The 21,873-nt window shown below is 37.1% G+C and overlaps 1 protein-coding gene across 5 annotated transcripts in view; it reads right to left on the bottom strand.

Annotated features, from left to right (window-relative positions):
- Positions 1–21,873, bottom strand: part of LOC121640410 (MAM domain-containing glycosylphosphatidylinositol anchor protein 1) — a 322,158-nt gene that overhangs the window by 165,823 nt on the left and 134,462 nt on the right. For all 5 annotated transcript variants that reach the window (XM_041986155.1, XM_041986145.1, XM_041986128.1 and 2 more), the window contains 5 exons: positions 11,781–12,050; positions 8,161–8,490; positions 6,639–6,938; positions 1,916–2,182; positions 1,619–1,767 (listed from right to left, as the gene is read on the bottom strand). In XM_041986155.1, the coding sequence (XP_041842089.1) occupies positions 1,619–1,767; positions 1,916–2,182; positions 6,639–6,938; positions 8,161–8,490; positions 11,781–12,050 (1,316 nt within the window). The remainder of the gene's footprint in view (positions 1–1,618; positions 1,768–1,915; positions 2,183–6,638; positions 6,939–8,160; positions 8,491–11,780; positions 12,051–21,873) is intronic.

Raw genomic sequence — 21,873 nt, 5'->3', positions numbered from 1 at the left:
GGTTCAGCATGCAATCCAAGACCTGTGCTCATTTCTTGTTTCCCTTAAGAGTCTTACTTAATAAGGTAAGCAGCCAAGTCACAAGGTAGGAGGGGAATTAGCTATTCATCCACAGAGAAGCAAGCTGACAGACCCTGCATTCACTGTTTGAGTGTCTCTCTTGCATACACATTTATACACACCTCAGTATGTTGTGTATAATTCACTATTATCTTCCTGTCTTGTGACATAAACCCAGTAATCTATAATACATATGCACAAAAACATAAGGTGGTCTGAAGCTGCTCCTCAAAGAGATGCAGAAAAGGCAGATCAGGGGAACTTGACAGGGTCTCAAAAATTCTAGTTATCTTGATTTAGCAAAGTCTTTTAAATTTTATAAATGCATATTAAATCTCTTTATATAGTTGTTGTGTGATTCAAAATTCAGTGCAGGGTAAGTTAATGTTTTCACGGGGTTAGTTTTGAGTGTGAGACTAATTTAGCACCCCTTATATGGTGAAAATAAAGTCATATCAATGCAAATTCAATCATTTGAGTACAAGCTAAAACACGAAAATAAATATGAAAATTGTTGACCGACTTCAAGTTGAAGTTGGCTTAAATAAAAGGTGTCTGCAAAGGATGTCTCATCCTGTAAAGTTTGACTACATTTGCCATGTGAAAATGAGACACCCTTATGAAACAACTGAGAGACGCAAGTTTAATATTAAAGGGGATTTAATGGCTGTTCTGTGGTTGAAGAGACAAGGAAGGCGAAATTGGAGAAATGAATAGGCAAAGACCTTTAAAATAGTTTATTTGTAATAAATCTATTTACTGTCTTTACTTTCTATTTATTTTACTTACTTATTTAAGCATGAATAAGAACATAGGTTCTTAGCATGAGAAGAGCAGTTTTGTTTCTTCACTGAAGGTTTATATTGATTCACTACGCATGCTTGACACTTCCAAAGCCCTTAAAGCCCCATCTTGACTTAGCATGCAAAATTCACTACATATAGACTTGTGTGTATATGTGCTCTTGTCTGTAGAAGCAGTGAACCTTTCCACTCAAGGTGATTTTTACAAACTTAGACAGGTGACCAGCGTTTGCCTCATGTCATGCCCTCCACTGCTACTGCTGCTCTGTGGCTAGCCAGCTTTCTCTCTGTCTCTGCATGTCTTTGTATGTGTTTAGTTTGCAGAACAACCTCTGTCTTTTTCTATGTCATGGTTTCTTGCAAATAATTCCTTCTGCCTGCAGCAATCCCCAGCCCGTATCCTACCACCATCCCCTTCTGTGATTCCTGGGAAGACCTCTGTATCCAATCACCTGTTACCTTTCTTGGGTTCACCCCAGCTTGGATTGCCGCAGTTGGTTTTCTGCCTGCTCTTTTCTAATATTAACTTCTGCCTACCATTTGATCTCCAATCACCAATTAAAACCAATGTCCTAAACTATTAATTATGCTTACTGACATAAAAACTATATCTTAATTCACTGTGTCTGCTTTTGGCATTATACTCCATGTTGTTCTTTTTTAGATCACATGAATAAATTACAGTATGAGTAGAGAGAGATATTGTGTGTCTGAATGTGTGTAGGTGTGTGTATATATAAAAAAAAATATTTTACCTTTCGGATATTTAGCCAGTATCCTATAATACGGTCTGTGGCCTGTGGTTCTTTCTGTGTCCACTGTAGGTTGTAGGAGTAGTTGTTTCCCTTCAGGATGCGCACAGGGTTGGGTGTATCAAAGTAAAACTCAGCATCGTAAGGGTTTGCTGTAGGATGGAGAAAAAAAAGGAAAAAATAAATCTGACAATAAAACCCAGTTGTAAAGCAGAAGGCTAAATATTGTTGAAAAAAAATTATACAAAGACTTTTTTCATAAATGGAGAATAATCAACGGCTTATTTCATCATCACTCACCAGAGACATTAAATGTGCACGCTGATGTTCCTACACTATTACTGATTCGACATTCATAGGAGCCGTTGTTGGAGGGTTCCAGTTTAAACTTCATTTCTGGTGTCTCTTTCAGGTCTGGCATCAACATTCGGATGAATTCACCATTACGAAGCCAACGGATGTCTGTTAGTCGCGGGGGGCTTGATCGCAGAACCGTACATCTCAGGGTCACTGTCTGATAGTTCCTTGAACGCACATCCTGAAAGACCGGGTTCAGAATTGGAGGATCTGCAAAGACAATAGACAAGCTGCTTTTAGTTCATACAAATAATTTTATGTGTACATATACAGTATACAGAATATTTCACTTATTTCTGTCCTGCCGGCTTGTAGTATGAATTTTCTGAGCGCAGTGGAAAGTATGAGATTTGACAAATCATCCAACACATAGCGTGTGCCAAAAGGGATCAGGTATTACAAGGTACAATCCCATCCCTGCTGGTAACCTATCCTAACCAGTAGTAATTAACCTGTCACAAGTGATGTGTAGTTCTGCAGTTAATGACTGACTAGCCACTGCTGCCCTGCGGTCATCCAAATCTCAATGCAGGCAAATTACTCTGCTACAAATCACAGGCCTGCTAGTTCACCCCCAGCTAATCATGTAGATAGACAAGAAGCTAATGGTAGTACCGCCCTTCGAACGGTGATGAGATTTGGTGTTAAAGCCCCTCAGAGGTGGGACAGCATCACTAGAGGGCCTTATGAATCAGGTTTATCAGACACAGATGTGTAATTATATTCTAATCTATGTTATGGCTGTAATTCAGACAGATAGGGTTACAGAAGGAGCTGCAGTATCGATGACCAAAAGACAGAAAGATCATTTTCATTAAAAGGCAGAGGAGGAAAGTGAAGAAAGATGCTCTTAACTAGTATTATATCCTGTAACTATGTCTTTTTGGCAGACATGAACTTATAAAATCTTCTTTCACATCGTTTTAATGTTAAGTTTTCTTATTTTTGTACCACATCAAAACAACTACCAATAATGCATCAAATTTGTGTATATAATAAAGGTCTGGATCTTGTTCTGGCATGTTGAATTTGTCTAATTTTGAATCAACTGCACAGAATTAATTGTGTTACAAAGGATGCTACATTACATTGTAATGATTTACTATCATACTATTAACATGCCAACAGCATAGACACATGAATTTGAACAATTTGCAAATTAACCATGAGATTCAAGTCTGATCCTGAGTGGAACAATCAATCTGTTGCTTTATATTACCACAGCTGGGCTGCAGTGCAGGATCCACTCAACCACCCCGACCAGGGCGATTTCCACAGCAACGACTCCGCAGACCAGGTAGGTAGGTATAGCCCCTGGTGTGAAGGATTCCCAAAACATTATTTTTGGTGAGACCAGCCTGTCTTAATTTAATTTACTGTTATTTTTGTATAGTTGCAATAGTTTTTTTTATTTTTTTTTTATCTAACTTACTATAAGTTAAGTTTACATGGCTGAGAACTTAATATATTTTTTAAAGTGGGAAATGACTCCTCATCCTTCTTAGTTTTAGATGTTACAGCTTGAAAGCTGAATCTCATCCGAGCATAAAGCCTATATAGCTAAAAATCTGAAGTGGTTGTGAAAGTATATCTGTAGTGACTATGAATATAACTTCTATTTTTAAATTATTTTTTTTCTACTGTATAGACAGGTACACACAGCCAGACCAAATTCCTGTTTGAAATCAGTTTATCATTCTGTGCTTGCACTCCAGTCCGAGGAACATGGGTGAGCACCTGAATGCTAAGAAGTCTGTAAACCATCCAGCAGTTGGCACGTTGGATTTTAGTCAAGTCTCTCAGTATAACGATGCAAAATCCAAACGGCTTCCCACCATCTTGTCTTTAATATAAATAAATAACTAAAATACTATGTAGTGCTCATCACCAAGTCTCCTTGACCTTTTGGAACCACTTTATATGTGCTTACTGCAGCCATAACGTGACATATGAGAGTGATGTGTGGGTGGTCAAAGGGCTTAATAACCATTTGAACTGATTAGTGTATGGTCACACACCTTGCTCGTAATTACTGACATGCTTATGCATACCACTGACTAGAAACAAGTGGGAAGGATAAAGAAAAGCAGACAAACTGCAACAGTGGCCCCACATGTTTATAGAAAAAAAAGGGAAAAGATAAGGAGGTAAGTTGTGAACTTGTTTGTGAGCAGTTTATAAATCATTCCAACCCCACTATAATGTGATGGACAATTTATTATTACAGTCCCGTACCTGGCCCTGACTATTCACTACAAGATTTACAAAAGTTTCCATGCTATATGTTATACTTTCTCTGCAGGGTTACTTCATTTTCTAGCTTGACTTTTTAAATTCTCCAGAGCTTTGTTTTGCATTCATTTCCTTCTCATTCGGCTCACAGTGTTACACTGCAATGTTTCATAGTCAGAACACCATAATCCATGTAAACACACCGTTGCTATCTGTCTTATTGAATACAAAATGGATTCCATCCAGGAATGCAACACTGACCAAGCCAAACATTTACAGTACACAGAGAGAAAATCAATTTACATGAGGTGGAGAACGAGGAGTGGTGGGGTGGGGAGTTAGGTGGGATGAAGGGAGAAGGAAAAAGCTCTTAAAGAAGACAACAATGAGGAAGACAAATGATAGAGAAGGTGTGGTGTGAAAGTGAGAGAAGTCAGTGATTGAGTATGGGAGGCGTGGAGCGGATGAAAGGATGCAGGATGCAGAAAGAGAATGACAAGACAGAGAGAGGGCTTCTCTCATGGCCAGCAGTTAGCTGATGGATGATGATGATGAGAATAGCAATGAGGAAGAACATCCACTTCTCTAGGGAAGAAAAACAAAGACCAAGCAAGGAAGGGAAGGATGCATGGTGAACAAGGAAGTGGAAAATAAGCTGGGGACAAAAGATGAGGGCTCAGGACAGCAAAACAAAAATAGGAGAGATCTGGCTTTTCACGCATTTCATGGTTATGGTCATAGAGAATTTAGTTCACATCTATGTTGTTTTTCTTACTTTTGGTTTGTACCCTGTCATGCCCTCCGTCTTCCTTCCACCCCTAACCTGGAATCCCACTTGCAAGTTCTCCTTAACCTCATTTCTCTCAGTCTTGCTCGTGCATCTGTCTCACCGCTCTGTTTCTTTCTCTGTCCATAGTGGGGTGGCCACCTGCACCATTAATCAGAGTTGGCCTAGTGTAGACAGCAGTGCTTGCAGAGTGTTGGCCTCCCAACCCCCTGCATTAGCAAGCTCTGTAAATACTTCATGCAGTGGAGAGGACGTTTCAGCATGTATTTATCATTTATGTCAGTATGATCACATGACAATAGTGCAACTTTCAAATTTAGGGTTTGAACTGAGTTATTGTAACATTTAATTTGTGGCTGATTCTGTACAAAAGAAAGCTTGATGTATGAACAGAATCAGTGTTTCTAGATGACCAAATACATGAAACAACAATGAAATTACTGTATTTTTTCAACATTGTTTTTTCTTGTTTTTGGCTTCTCTCTGTTGGCCAACGTGTGTCTTTATTTTTGATTTAGCACCTTGTTAAACTCCCTGCATGCATCCCTCCTTAAACTGCAACTTGAAGGCTGAACTCAGCTTTTCCATCGTGGCTGTCTTTCGATTCTCACACTAAGATCATATTATTGTAGCTCAAATGTTGCTGCTGTCTTTACATCTAGATCCAAAAGTTGGGCTTTTCTTATAAATAAAGTTCAATGAAGCTATATTTGTATTTAGACATTATTTAGGAATAAACTAAACACTAATCAATAGAGACACACTGTTATGCAGGGAAGCAATAAAATGGACACTGAATAATATTCTTAGTAGCGTCAATTGCATTCGTTTCTCCTCTCAGATGATATCCAAAAACAAGGATTAAAAAGAAAAAAAGTTGTTCAGAAGTTAAACAGTTGCCTAAATTCAAGTATACTGCAGAGGTGAGTAAAAGAAGGTTTTAAAGTAATGTGGTGTTTTACTGTATTAAGATACCCATGGAGTGCTCACAGAGGGGGAGTGGATGGGTTAAGAGAAAACAGTCTTTAAGTCGTTTTATAACACTCAGCCCTTTTCCACTCTTTATATGAACACGTATTTCTTATCTATCTTTGGAGAGCATAGGTTTATGCACTGTGTGAAGTTTATGTCTTTAGTAAAGGATAAAAAGATGAAAGTCTTGTTATAAAAGAAGTGATAACTTTCCAATACTGAAAAGCTGTGTGGCTTTTTAGGATCATCAAGGCAACCAATTTTTACAGAGAAATATGCCACAGCTACATAGTTTGCTGTAAATAGTTTCTGGCTCTAATAATCTTTGCATATAGTCCTTGATTTTAAATATTGCTTCTATTAATACTTCTGAGATTCAATTATATGTACCTTTGTTACAGTTTGATTTATATAGCTTTTCATCAAACATTTGATATCATTACAGTTACTGCTGCTACTTCCTGGGATCATTAAAATGTCATACCATTATTTTATTAGTACACAAAACATACTTACAATTATAATTAAATACATTTAATCAGCCATAACCTTATTCTTTATTTACATCAAATACGTACTCTCAAAGAGTTTAACGCCTGCTTTCTGCTTTATCTTAGATTTGCTGTAAGTTGATGTGTTGAGTACTCAGGTGAAAATAATGTGTTTTACACTCACATTGGACATTCAATTGGACTTGGGCTTCTCTGCGCTTGATGTTGAGGCCATTGTATGGAGCTGTCTGACACCGATACACCCCCATCATGTCACGGCTGACGTTCTTTAGCCTCAAGCGTCCATCAGGTGTCTCTTCCATGGGCTTCCCTGAAGGCATTAGCAGGTCCTTTTCCATCCGTGACCACAGAATTGGAGGACGGGGTTTACCATCTATTACCAGGCAGGCCAGCTCAGCATTCCCTCCCTCACGCACGCTTACAATCTGAAGCTCTGGTGGAACTGACAGCACTGGAGGAGATACTGGAAAGGAGGAAAGGTAAAGTGAGAAAATGCTAAAGTATGATTCCTACTTCAAAACATAAACAAGCCTCTTCATTCAATTTTATTGCAATTTTAGCCTACAAAAATTGGTAAGTGGAGAAATTTTTTATTTCTTTTTTTTAACTGAGTAAATATCAAATATTCTAAAGCTCTACTTATTTAGAGTAATACTCAGTAATACCATTGACTTAAACGTTTGTATGCAAGACAATTAAAAAACTTTGGGCATAGTTGGGCAGTAACTGGCATTGATGTTTTTAGGGCAATTCCAAAATTTTATTTAAAATCAGAACATATTAAAACTGTCTCAGAGGGTGTAATAAAAAATATCTTAGCGTGCACACACACCAGCTGCAAGGCAACTAAAAAGTTATCCAAGAAATAGCTAAACTTTTCATAGCCGCAGATTTGTCAAGTTTTCCAAGTAAAGTCCTTACAGTTACTCAGGAGGAGACGAAGAGTGAAGGTTCGTAATCACACAGTGCAAGACAGGAGTGTGGAGAAGTTAGGTTTATTCAGATCTGCACTTGGAAAATGACTACTTCCAGTTCTACTTCAGGGTGAGTAGGGAGCAATTTAGCAGCATGTTGGGGATGTGTCATCATAGAATGATGCCCAACTTACAGCTGTTGTAATTCTGTTTCACACAGGGAAGAGCAAACATATGGAGAGCACATAATCTCACTCTGCCACTCCAGATCTGTTCTTGTGTCACACATGTTGAAAGTGGGGCACACTGCCCGTCAAATCCTATGCGAAATTAGCATGGTAGCAAAAATGTGGTTCTTTTCTTGGTCCCCCTTCTGAGTACTTGTATTACCTCACTTGAGAAACAGAATACCCCTGTAATCTATTTAACCCTTCCCATGCTCTGTTGGACAGTGATGTAGCTACTGATATTTTTCTTGTTCATGCCAGATGAGAAAAAAAGAATAACACCAAAACATGCTCATAGATACTCAAACGAAGAACAATTAAGAATTTTCATGGATTTTTTATTTTCATGGATTTTTATCTAATAATTGTTTTTTTTGGGGGGGACCCTAAATTATCCCATTTCCCTGCATAAAGTGTGTTTACATTGTGGTGGACAATGCTACTGGTTTACAAATGTATGCATTTTCAACCATGTTTTTAAATTGAAAAAAAAGGAAATGGGGGAAAAAAAAGAGAAAAAAGAAAAAAAAAAGTAAAGCCTTACCACTGTTCTGGGAGATGTTGATGTCCACTCGGAGCTCTGGAACTCTGCTGCCTGGGAAGTTTGCCATACAGCTGTAGGTAGCCAGGTCTCTAAACTTCATTTCCACTATTTCCAAGCTACTGGTGCCAGGTGCCATGTCTGGGTCACTGCGCAGTAATAACAGACTATCTGAGTTGAAGACTAGTGCACCATTCTTGTACCAGGTGTAGTTGACTTTGTCTTGAGGGGTGGCATCAACGTGGCATGACAGTTTAAGCTCACGACCCATTTGGATAGTCTCACTGTCCTTGTTAGAGTCTGGCGTAATTTGGAAGGTCAGGTTGCTCATTGCTGTGTGATGTGGGAGCAAAGTGAAGGAGAAAAGAGAGAAAAAAAAAGATAATTACTTATATATGGCATTTTGTGAAGCATTATCCCAAAAACAACAAGAATACAAATAGATCTGGACAGTCCTGGCTAAAGTAGTCCAATAATATTTGCTTAACAGATAATAATGTTTAATTTCTTCTTATCTTCTGGATCATCCCATCTTCAAAAGGACAACTGTATGGTAGGCATGACAGAAACTGCCCAATAAAATTGATTATTGTGTTACAGAGTCTGTCTGCTGACATCAGTTCAAAATAGTTTAAACGTGTAACCATGAGTAACTAATTCAATTCAATTAACTGATTCAGCCCATCAGTTAATATTGTGCGAGGAAATGATGTCTAAACTGTCTCAGTAATGCATGTGGAATCTGTTTGGCTGTGTATGGAGTGAGCTCTGCACCATATTATCATGTATTCAGCATAAATTCATTTGATGTAATTTTAATGTAAACATAGGATGAAATATAATGATATCCTCCCATGCATTGCAGTTAGACACATTGGCCTCACTGGTAAAGGACAGCCTGAACAGCTTGTTCTCATCAAAGAGTGTAGTAATAACATGCTGAGTCATGTTGCATAATATTTTTACCTCATATATTTACTTGAGTTGTGTGTCATTTCAAATTCTGCACTATAAAAACTTTAAGTTAAGTCTCAGTTAAAATTATAATCCATATACAATAATGAATTTCATTATATATATATATAAATATATATATATATATATATATATATATATATATATATATTGTTGCACTTTTGTTGCAAAGACAACAAAGTTTTATTCTAATCCTACTTTTTTAAATGATGCACTTCTATCGGCAGGACTGAGGCATGTCATTGCTGCGTGTGAAGTGGTGGGGGTATCTGGGGAAGGCTATGGTTTCTTAAGTGGAAAAGGATGGAGTGCTCCCTCCGGCTTGGGAATGAGTCGTTGCATCAATTGAGGATTTTAAGTAGAAGTGATGTAGGATGGACCAAGAAATGGAGGGACAAACCGGGGCTTTCTCAGCAGTAATGAGGTCACTCCATTGTTGTAAAGAGAGAGCTGAGCCAAAAAACAAAGCTTTCGATTTGCTGCTCTATCTACGTTCCAACTCTCACCAATGGTTACTGGATTTTGGTAGTGACCCAAAGAATGAGATCACAGACACAAGTGGGTGAAATGAGCTTCTTTCAGAAAGTGGCTAGGCTCAGTTCGAACTATCAGGTCACATCTGGTGTAGGTGGAAAGGAGTCAGCGGAGGTGGTTCAGGCATCTGATCAGGATGCCTCCCGGTCATCTCCTGTTGGAGATTTTCCTGACATATCTTGCATCTGGGTTGCCCTCCTTGACTTGTTGTTTCTGTGACCCGACCTCAGATAAGCTGAATAAAAGTTATGAATGGACAATTGCTTCCTATGCTGATGTTTTTGGGTTGTTTTCTTTCCCAAAGTTTGGAACAAACGCAAAATAAAACAGATAAATATTATGGAAAATTTAAAAGAGCCTATTTTGGAATTACATCACCACAAGAGTGTTTAAGGAGTAAAAAAAAGCAACAAATTTGAGAGAAGAAGATAGAAGAAGGCAAATGTGGCAAATACAGAGCAGTAGATGAGATGTGCGACACTGTGTGAGGAATAAAGAGGGGGCAGCGTGACAAAAAGGAAACCAAAGAAAAAAGGAAATTGGAGATGAAAGAATGAGAGAAAGAGGAAGAAGCAAATTGTGAAGGAGGATAAGACAAAAGGAGCCAGATACAGAATAAAATAACAGGGGGATAAAGACGGGGGGGAAACAAAATCAAGGACAAAGAGTAACTCTCACACTGTCACATTTAATTTTCTGTTTCAAAGGCTGCGTTTTCCCAACTGATTTCCATGTTGAATACAAAACAGCTCTAACTTTCCCTACGAAAAGGAGAGACAGGCAGCAAGGAGGAGAGGAGAGCTTGATCTAAACTTCTTTACAGCTAGTTAACATGATACTTGGGTGGAGTCATTGATATATGACTGTGACCATATGGTTTACAAGAGCCTGCAACTTCATGCGATTAGTGTATGTTTGCCTGTATGACTCAAGGATTACGCAGGTGTCTGAGGCATAAATCTGTCTACACAGTCGCATTTAATGCACTTCTCCTTATCACTGGAATAAAAAAAAGGGACTGCAGTTAATGTTGAACATTAATTTAATAAAGACACATATTAAGGTTAGGGTATAGGATGAGGTTAGAATGAGTCTCCTCAAAATATATGTAAGAAAAATCAATATCCTTTAAATTTATGGGAACATAAGTGCATGGCTGCATGTGTATCTATTTGCACGTCTTCTGCTTACATAGAGATTTCTGCTGCAAACACTCACTAACTTGGAGTGTGTGCCTCTTTCAGCGTCTTACCACCTGCGCTGGTGTGAAAATGTGTTCAGGCCCATTAAGCTAACAGGAGAAACCCATCCAGCATACGTTCTCCACAGTGTTAACTAACAGAGGAGACTGTCACTAATTGCTTTCACTCCATTCTAACTAATTGGAGTGAATAAAGATGATTAAAGTGGCTAAAAATAGCCAGGAGGGGGGAGGGAGAATAGAGGGTTTCGGCTTTAATGACAGGGAAATTACAAAAAGAGCAATACTTAACCTGTCTATTCTGACAAGATTCTCATCAGCTCACTGAAATGATGGATCAGGTGCTCTTCCCATATGGCACACAGACTCACCTGCTAATAAATGTGCACAATCACAAATTGCAGCCAGAGAATAAAGAGCGCAAGGGCTGCTTTGTCACCAATGAGGATTTAACAAAAAATGACATACTGTGTGTAAATAATTTCTAGTTTTAAAATGGGTGGATAGGAAACCTAAGCTGGAAGGACATAACTTGAACTTTGTGAAAATCTTAATAAAGATGTAGCCTTCAATAAGCAGCACATGGCTATTTTTTTATTTTTCAAAGGTATGAATAGTTGGAAACTTTCAACATTTACCCTGATCTAGATTTTCAGAATTCCAAAAGACTTACATACAGATGTATTTTTTGCCCCCCCCCCCCCCCCCCCCCCCCCCCAATTTCAGATGCTTAGCTCTTTTGGGACTCCATGAACACAAAGAAATCTAGTTGTAGTGTGAACCTAACATTTTGCACACAGATCTACCAGTGGGTAGCCCACGCAGCCTATGTGAAAACACCACATTCACCAGTAAATCTACCATCTATAATCCTTTTCTCATCCAGCAACTAACACAGATGTGTTTTACTTACTCCTGACAACAAGATTGACATTCTTGCGAGCAGGGTTGCCCACATTGTTGACAGCTGTGCAGTTGTAGAAACCCGCATCAGCTGGTGTGACAGCTCGCAAAATCAGTGATGGCCCTCGAACCTGGGCACTGAGGGGAAGAGGGTTGGGGTAACGCGACCACGTCACAGCGGGCTGTGGGAAACCTGCAATCACCTCACAGGTCAGGATCACATCCTGCCCAGGATCCACCACCACAGTGTCGTTGACTGACAGTCGGATCATCGGGGGAGCTGAGGAAAGAGATAAAGACAAAAAGAGGTGAGTAAAATGAAAATCCTGATCTCTGTGCAGTGGTTCACTGGAAAAAGAATTAGATTTTTTTTTCTTCAGTTTCACAATTTCAAGGATTGGTGAATACTGATGTTAAAAGTGGAAAAAGTCAGAAATTTATAGGAAGAATGTAAAGTGTCTGCACCAGTATTTTAGCAAAGTAAATAGTTTCTGGAATCTTATCAATGACTTTATTAAAACTGGAGATGGAGATTTGTATGCTCGCTTAAAATTTCCTTTTTTTTAACATGTAAATTTGAAGTGGAAGCCCTGGCATCTAATTTTACAAATCATTCGACATCCCCATATTTTAACATGTAATTGTGGTTTATTAGGTTTTCAGTAACTTATTGTCCACCTGTTTATTTGGTGCTTCTTTGCTTTGTTTGTTGTTTTGTTTCGCTTTGCTTCCCTGAAGTCAGAATTTTTCAGAGATTAAAAATCATCATGGACTAATTGTATCTTAAGTATCAATGTGTTCAAATGATGTTAGAGACTTGACAAAAAAGGAAAAAAGAAAGAAAGGAGGAGGTAGATGGAACAAAAGAACTGACAAAATGTTGGCTATTGGCTGTCAGGATTTTTGATTTATCAAAAACTACTAAATACTGCTTAGTTAAATCTGAATCTGACATGACAGTAATTCTGTCTGCAACATCTTGTAATGAGGTTTTGCATGTCTTGCCACCAGGCATAATGGGGTGATAGAAAGTTAACCTTGAAAAGAATGAGCTTGTGACCATAACGTCACCTCTGTAAATCCCTCGAGTGCCTTACACAATCGTACTTTTTCTTTTTTGTGTGTGTGTGTGTGTGTGTGTAGGAGAATAGAAAGGTTTCCACCTCTCTTGTCAACTACAGTATAAAAAGTCTAGCCCCAGTTTCTCCTCTGAAAGTTCTTCACTGGCCATGAATTACTAACCTATGGTTGTACTGCCCGGCTCTTTAGCATGACAGGGGTCCAAATATTGTTTTATTAATATTGTTTGTTTTTTTTTGTTGTTGTTTGTTTTTTTGCCCACAAATCTTGCTGATATTGCCAAAGAATGGTATTCTCTCTGATGTTTTACCAGACCTGCACTGCAGCTCTCTTCAGTTTCTGTTTATCAGAGTTTTCTGTCTTCTGTCTTGACCTTAGCTAATTTAATGCATTTTGTTTTCAGACTGACATGGTCATTATAATATTCCATGACTCAGCTTACAGAAACTCAAGGGCTGTTTCAGCAGTCTGTTTTAGGTCATTGTCCATCTGTACACTGAAGGGCCGTCCAGTCAAATGTTGTCTTTGACGATGTAAAAACAAAAGAAGGAAAACTGTCTTAACCTGTTTTTTGCAAATGTTGCGTGTGCTAATTGGGTAGGGGTGTGCTGGTTTGGATACCCGCGGTAACCAAGGAAATGAAATACTCTTGTTTCCATTCTGCATCCAGGGGTTATTGCTTTGTGGACAGCTGTGGGAGAATCAGGAGGGCTTTACAAGGACAGCAGAGGAAGCCTCAACTCGCGAATGATGATATTTACAAGCTACTTCACAGAAAAAACAGGTCCTGTAAACAGGAAGAAGCTCACAGCTGCTGGCGAGATGTATTAATGTAGTTAGCAATGGACAAACACACCATAGGGTAATGGTAACTGGGTTACTTTAGAGTAATGCATTAGAGTATTAGTTACTGACAAAAGTAACAGCGTTACAGTAATGCATTACCAGTAACGTGTTGCTACCAAACACCAATCATGAGTAGCTCCAATATGTTTTCCATATTTCTTTTTTATTTTTTTTATCTTACTAAAATATTTTAATCTTTATTTTATTTGTCCCTTGAATGTTTTGTTGTTGTTGTTGTTTTGTTTGTTTGTATTTCCCAAAGTCTATTCTGGCCTTTCTGTTTTCGAAGCTTTTGAATAGGTTGCACTTTGGTGGTGAAGCGTATTTGTTCTTTGTTCTTGTGAAGTCTGCTCTGCTGGCTTGGATAAAGATTCACATTCCTCTGGGAGTGTTTTTCACTTGTCTGGATGTTGTGAAGGAGTTTTTCTTTACCAGGGAAAGAATCCTGAGCTGATCCATCACTGTTGTCGACTGTAGATATCCAAGTTCTTTTTAGTTCTTTTTGTTTTTTTTTTTCTTATTCTTATCAGTAGGGTTTCTTTTATTATGTCTTTACACAGAAAGTATCCGTGGACAGAATGTAAACTCTTTCAGCTGGATCATGTGGGTTTACAGCAACAGTCTCTGCAAGCAACTGTCACAAGTTAAATAAACACCAGACCTTGTGCCTCAAACAATGATTTGAGGCAAAGATTTTCAGATGGAAGATTTATCTATTTATTTAAGAAATAAAGGCTGAATGTAGGTTATGTTAATTATTGGCTATCAGGAAAAAGCTGTGATAAATTAGACAAACTCAGTGTTTTCTTCTTTACTTGCAAAAGTAAGAATTTACTTAAACTTTTGTCTTTTTTTTTAAATTAAAGACATTTTATATATATGTATATATATTATTAATTACAGGCTTTACAATTTATTAATCTTGATTAATTGGATTTTAATTGCAGAAGAATACACCCCAAAAACCAACATTCTTTTTTTTAAATGAATATTAGTGGATGACTGAATCAAATACAGACATTAATAATGTAAACACAAGTTATAGTAATGTGTGAAAAAAATGCATTTAATTGAATCTTAATTAAAAACAGTAGAAAAATGAATAGAAAATGTCCCTGGCCCAAAATTTAACAGACCTAAAGGTAAAATACCATTTTCAGTACTTTTAAGTTTTTAAATGTTTAATTTAATTTAATTAATATCTGATGGTATGGAAGGATGGGATCAGCTTTGCACATTTGATTCTCCGTCTGGCCATAGAGCAGAGAGATGAACATCTGCTGCCCTGACTGCAGCTGTGAGCGCTAACGGACGGGGGAGGGGCCTGCAGAAACGCTGCTCATTGAGAAGTAAACGATTAAACGAATCGATAAAAATTGAGCACTAACAAATGTTCCGCTTTGTTTCGAAAATAAACTGTGATTAAATGTGTTAATTTTTTTAACACATAAATTTATCTGTAACTAATTAATCATTATAAATGCGTTGAACTCCCACCTCTAATTATATATATATATATATATATATAGTTATATATATAACTATATATATACAGTGGAAGTCCTCACTTCATGGTTTGATTCTGCTGAGGAGGAGAATTAGTTAATTAAATCCAAAGAAAAAAGCCACAACAGTCAGAACTATACATATATAGATGTAGCCATCCCCAATGTCGGAAATATCAGGAAGAAGGAACACGAGAAACTGGATAAATACCAAGGACTCAAAGAAAACCCAGAGAAAAACTGGAAGGTGGAGGCAAGAGTAGTATAAGTGGTCATTGAAGCACTGGGGGCCGTGTCCCCAACAATGGAGAAGTGGCTCCAACAGATACCTGGAGAAACATCAGACATCTCCATCCAAAACAGTGAAGTCCTAGGAGCAGCTAAGATACTGCGCAGGACCCTCACGTTTGTCCAAGTAGAGGACCTGAACTTGAGATGAACAGCCACCCAGCCTACCCAGGGAAGATGAGAGATTGGGAGGGTAAGGGAAAAGTTTTTATATATTTATATATATAAATAAGTAACCAGGGTAATGACTTTAAGTATATTTTATTGTATATAAATAAGTTGTGCTTATGTTGTTAATAAATTATGTGTCCCCCTGATTATCTGAAAGTCAGTTGTTTGTGACCCCGATGCTAATTTGTAAGGTAGATTATTATAATTAGCTCACTGTGCTTGCAGCCATAAAATTACATTTCCAAAAAAATAAGCAAGCCAAAGGTAGTCCAGGAGAACTAAAACATGACAAAATCTTTCAATATTTGTAACCTGTTTCATGCTTAGCATTACTTGCATAAAAATATATATAATAAAATACTAAAATGTCTATCTGAATAGAACTTTATTGTCAGTGGAAAAAGTGCAACGAAATTACAAATTTACAAATCTACAAATTAAAAATGTGTTTACTAGATCGTAATTTATCCCAATGAAATTGATGATATTGTTCTGAAATGAGACCATCAGTTTAGACTTTGACTTTTACAGTGTTGTCAAGCTTTAGTTATGCACTTTTTGGACAAACATGTTTTTGTTTAGAAACTTTCAGATAATAAACCCCCCAATTATGTGTTTTTGAGGATTTAAATAAAAATGTTTTAATTTTTCTGAAGGAGTAAAAATCAGATATGCTTTTTTTTATTTTGATATTATTACAATTGAGATGAATTTTGGAATAACTTACGATAAGGCTCCAAAGAACAAATGAAGGACAATCCAGGCTTTTATGAACCTGGGAATGATAGTTAATCCTTGTTGAGAGACTAACACAACAGACTCCAGGAAGCAATTCATTCCTCTGATAGACTTTATGCAGTCCATTCTCTGATCTAATCTCTTTTTGAACAGATTAGTATTGCCATAATGAAAGAGGTGCACAGAGGCTCAACAAACTAGCTTAAAGATCCTTTTTTTTTTTCACCAGTGCATGGATGTACAAAACAATGTGCACGCAGAAACACAAAACACTAATGGGATATCTCTTTAGTTAACTTCGCTGGTGAGGCCTCTGAACCTGACAAGAAATTTCACGCAGCAGCTGCAATCAGTGCTTAAATAGCTCTGTCTACTCCCATTTTATCAAATCACAGAACATGGAAAGTAAACCCACAGGGCTTTCTAAGTATTGAAAACAGCCCACACAGGAAGTGTTGTTCTTGGTGTATTCTCTTCTTGTTAAAAAAATTTAAAGCATAATGACATGTCAAGACCTGTGTGTGGTCATAAAGGATGATAACATTTATAAGGTGACATTTAAAGATACTATTTGCCTGCTAAGTGATTTTCCCGAGTTCATTCGAGACATGAAGTATTTGCAACCCTTGCAAGACTTGCAGAAAAAAAAAAAAACACGTTCTGTCTACCTTTGAATATTGTAATAGACAATAGACAAACAGGCAGATTAAGAAATGGCAGAACATTTAACTTGAAATAATTAATTACAAAATACATTTTTCAGATGCAATGAAGCGTGTGGTCTTGGAACTGAAAAATTATATCTGAAGGAAGTAATTGGAGACTGGAAGGTCTGAGGATTTTTATTCCTCCTGGTGTGACCACAACCATGAAACAGATAAAGTAGTTTGGAAAAATGATGAATCCATGCACAGATGGATGGACGGATGGATGAATATCATATTTTAATATACAGTCAAGTCCATATATATTTGGACACTAACAACTTTAGTTATTTTAGCTGTTTACTAAAACATATTTAAGATACAGTTAACTAATCAATATGTTTAAAGTGCAGACTCAGCTTTAATGTGAGGGTATTCACATCAAAATTGGAGGAAAGGTTTAAGAAATAAATATTTTTTCCAAAGGACTAAAAGTAACTGGACAGTTAACTTTAAAGCTTTTCCATGTTTCATGGGCTATTCTCTTTTTAATCCATCATCAGTCAAGCAGGTAAAAGGTCTGGAGTTGATTTCAGATGCGGCTTTTGCATTTGGAAGCTATTAATGTGAACCTACAATGGCCACAGTTACGTGGTGTTTTTTAATTCGGAATAATAATTCATAATTAAATAATTCTGAGTTAAAGTATTCTCCTTCCCATTTACATGGAAATAGTAATTCCAAAATAAAGTTCACACAGAATGTTCATTTTATTTATTATTTACTATATATTATTATTATTATTTTTCACTAAGAACCATTTTCGCTTTGATTCTAGTTGTGAAGCAGCAGCTCAACACTAGCATACTACTTTACTTTCGTCAGCTAAGGAGGAGAAGGGAGATAGAGTACTGTATGTGCATCATCGGGACAGGACAAGAGAACGAGCATGCGCAGAACAACCAGAATTAATTTAAAGTGAAATAAACGTACATGATTTAAAACCATGGAAAAAACAGCTTCTTAATTCATATTTAAGTTTAATTGGGAATGGGTAATTTAATTAGTAATTAGGTGTTTACAAGGTCATTTTAAAGCAGATTTAAGTTGGATTGAGAGTTAAAGGGGAATTAAAACGCTTATGTATGCGTGGCCAATAATATGAAGTCAAAGAAGCTCACGATGGTTGTGAAATAAGTTATCTTTTAGTTAAAAAAAAAGAAGAAATCCATCAGAGAGATAGTAGAGATGTTAGGAATGACAAAATAGTTTTGTGCACTCTGTGAGAAATAAGGTATGCTCATGAGCCTGGGAACTCAAAAAGGTCTGGACGTTCATGGAAGACAATGGAGGTGGATGTTTGCAGGATCATTTCCATAGTGATGAAAAAGCCCTTCACAACATTCACCCAAAAGAAGAACATTCTCCAGGAAGCCAGTGTATCACTATCTAAGCCTTTAATAAAGAGAAATAAAATAAAGAGGGCAAATACAGAGGGTCCACCACAAGGTACAAACCATTAAATGGGCCCAAAAATATAAAGTCCATGTTATACTTTACCAAAAACAATCAAAAAGAAGCCAGCTTAGTTCTGGAACAGCATTCTTTGGACAGATAAAACTAAGATCAACCTAGACCAGAATGACTGGAGGAAGAAAGTATTCCTCCCATCATTCTAGTATATAGCATAGGAAGAAGAATGTATGGATAAGGGTTGAAATGGCTCATAATCCAAAGTACACTACATCTTCTGTAATACATGGTGGAGGCAGTTAGATGGTGAAAGCATATATGGCTTCCAATGACTCTGGCTAACTGGTGATTATATATGATATGACAGCAGACAAAAGCAGCTGGATAAAATCTAAAGTTATAGGGATTTACTTTCTGGAGTTTTTTGAGGCAAAAAAGTGGACTATTCTGCAGCGGCTGAGTCGGTCCTCAGATCTTAACCTAACTGACCATGAATTTCAGAGAGAAAGACACAAACAAGCAACAACTAAAGACAGTTGCAGTAAAGGTCAAGCAAAGGATCCTAAAGGAGGAAACCCGGCACTTCAGGCATTGCCTGCAAAGGATTCTAAACAAAGTAGTATAAATAAACATTTCTTTACAGTAATGGAGATTGTCCAACTACTTTTGAGCCTCAAAAATGAGGATACGTGCAGGTTGGTTTACAGGATATTTTTGTTCAACCTCTTGAAAGTCTGCCTTTCAATTAAATTTCAGTTGTTTTATTCTATTTCAGTGTGGTGGCATGCAGAGCCCAAATAATGAAAATTGAGTTATTGTACAAATACTTCTGGGACTAACTGTATAAATGTCTTTGTAATAAACACCTGGCTAAATCCCTATCACTTGAAAATTTACCGATAAAAAAATCTGCAACTAATCTGCAAAACAAACTAGAAACAAAAACAATAAATCATCTAAACAAGTAATCCAAAGAGTAAAATTGTACAGAAGAGACACTGTATGATGAAGGGGGGAGAGTAAGGCAAAGTGAAAGAATTGAAAATTTGAGAATTATAGCTTCTATTTCCTGGGGATGCGTGGGAGACGTTAACGGTGAGATCAGCCAGCGCTCTATCCAAAGTAATGGGATTTATGTGCAGCACAGCGGTTTACAACCAGGTAACAAATGCTTCCCTTTTCCATGCTCACGCTTTCTCTCTGTCCTTTTTCTGTGTCAGTTTGTCACCAGTGTATCTTTTTACCTTTCTTTCTCTTTGTGTCTGGGTGTCATCCTTCCTTCTTTCTGTATTTTTGTTCACTCTATGGCTCACTTCCTTTATAACTGACATGCTGTGTAACCTATTTGAGGTATAAGTCATCTATGTGGTGAATGCAAAATGGTTAATGGTGGAGGGAAATCATCTGGAAATAACAGCTAAGAGGTTTAGATAGAGCTGAGAAGAAGTGTTCAGCAGTGCTTGAAAGTTTTCACAGCCTTGAGATGTTTTTTTATATGTCTACATAAATATGAGCAAAAAAAGTCATAAAATTTTTAACACAAAGCCTGAAAGCAAAAAAATAAATAAATAAATAAACAAATAGACCCCAACTAAAAACTATGAAGAATTTAAATCTGCATTTGAGGGCACATACGTGTCCATACACCTTTATCAGTGCTTATCCTCAGTGTCATGGTGGGCCATGAAGTTTAGAAATCAACCTTGGTGAGAAGAAGTGAATTTTGACTGGTGGTTCTCCCAAAGGTGAAGTGAAAACCCTCTAGAAAGTGTACCATCTTGGGACCAATCCTTGTTTGGCATAATGGTAAACCATGAAAAAGGCAAACAAAAATCACATGTATTCCCACAAATGGACATTGGGCTCTGTTACAGCTATGATAGACAGTAAACAGTCCAGGAGTGGACCAAAGGAGCTACTGTATGTTTGTTTGATCTGTGGCTGACTTTAGGAAGCTAAACTAATTGAGTCAGTCCTGTCTTTCAGGGTCTAATGTAGGTTACAAATAAGCCTCAGTCATAGACTATATTTGGGACATTATCTGCTATCTAGGTCATGTTTGGTCTTCACACCTGTAAAAGACTGAGCCAGTAATATAAGTAATTATATGTACACCCACACTTGAATGGTGTACTCAAGTATTAGGGAACATTAGGGTGTTGATTTAAATACAGTACAATAATTATTTTAGATAACATAAAAGGTCTACATTTACTGTAGTTGTTCATACAGTATGCATGAAAACACATTTGACTGATTGATTTATTAAATACAGAGAAAACCTTGCTTGTGCTAAGCATTTTAATGGCCAAACAATTTGAACTGTTGAATCTGAAGCTAGGTCGTTTCATCAGAATGCGTTTTAAAATTTATGTTTGACCCTTAAATCTTAAAATGATTAAAATCATCAGTATCTGCCATTTCAATAAAGCTGCAACTTCTGAATAAAACTCTGAATATGAACCTAACCTTTATTGCAAAGGGACTGATCACTCAAAGTTCATTTGAAAATTACAGGAAAGCAGACAGTTTTTAAAGTGCAGAGCAGACATATTATCAGAGCCACTTTGAAGCTTTGAAGCCACAACCACTGATTTCACTAAAATTTATTAAAGCAACACATTTCTTGCCTGTGGAAGGGTTATCACTGTGATCTGCAGGATTGACTGGATTTGGAACTGATGAGGAACTGGATGTTGTAATAATCGCTGATGGAGGTCAAAACCATGCATCTCTACAGAAATGTTTAGAACAAATATGTACATGAATTATTGGATGAACAAATAGTAACTTTAAATCGATGGTTGTTGTTTTGAAAGATATTAGATATTGTGTTGTCTCTTAGTCTTATGTCTGCTTTTATTTTCCTGATTGTTTTTCTCACATAACCTCACTCAAGCATGGTTTATAGTCTTACATAAAACTGACCGCAGAGATGCATTGCAATATCCTATCAGAAGTTAAACCGCACACAAGACTGCTGCTGATAGCTCACTGATCTTTTCACAAGGCTTGCAGGATTTGACTCTTCATTATATGTGGTACATGTAGCATTGTGATATTATTACACAGGTATACTACAGTAAGAGTCGCCATAATCAATAAAACAATGTATCAACATGTGCTTTTCTATATATATATATATAGAAATGATGGTGATCAAGTTGCAGAAAGATTGTGTTTTGCCTGAAATCATGATTAATTCTAACAAAGTAATGTTTTTGACTAAACTCAACCATGCAATGAAAAGTCTTATGGCGTAGGGTTGTGGTGTTACGGATGAAACGCACTGTATGTTGGTCTCAATCTTATATCTCACAATACAGCCATTCCATCCAACCACCTCTCTTTCCTCCTC

Source organism: Melanotaenia boesemani, chromosome 1 (assembly GCF_017639745.1).
Source record: "Melanotaenia boesemani isolate fMelBoe1 chromosome 1, fMelBoe1.pri, whole genome shotgun sequence".
Classification (NCBI taxonomy): Eukaryota; Metazoa; Chordata; class Actinopteri; order Atheriniformes; family Melanotaeniidae; genus Melanotaenia; species Melanotaenia boesemani.
Note: the sequence above shows the minus strand (reverse complement) of the source record. Positions and strands in the feature narration are given on the sequence as shown.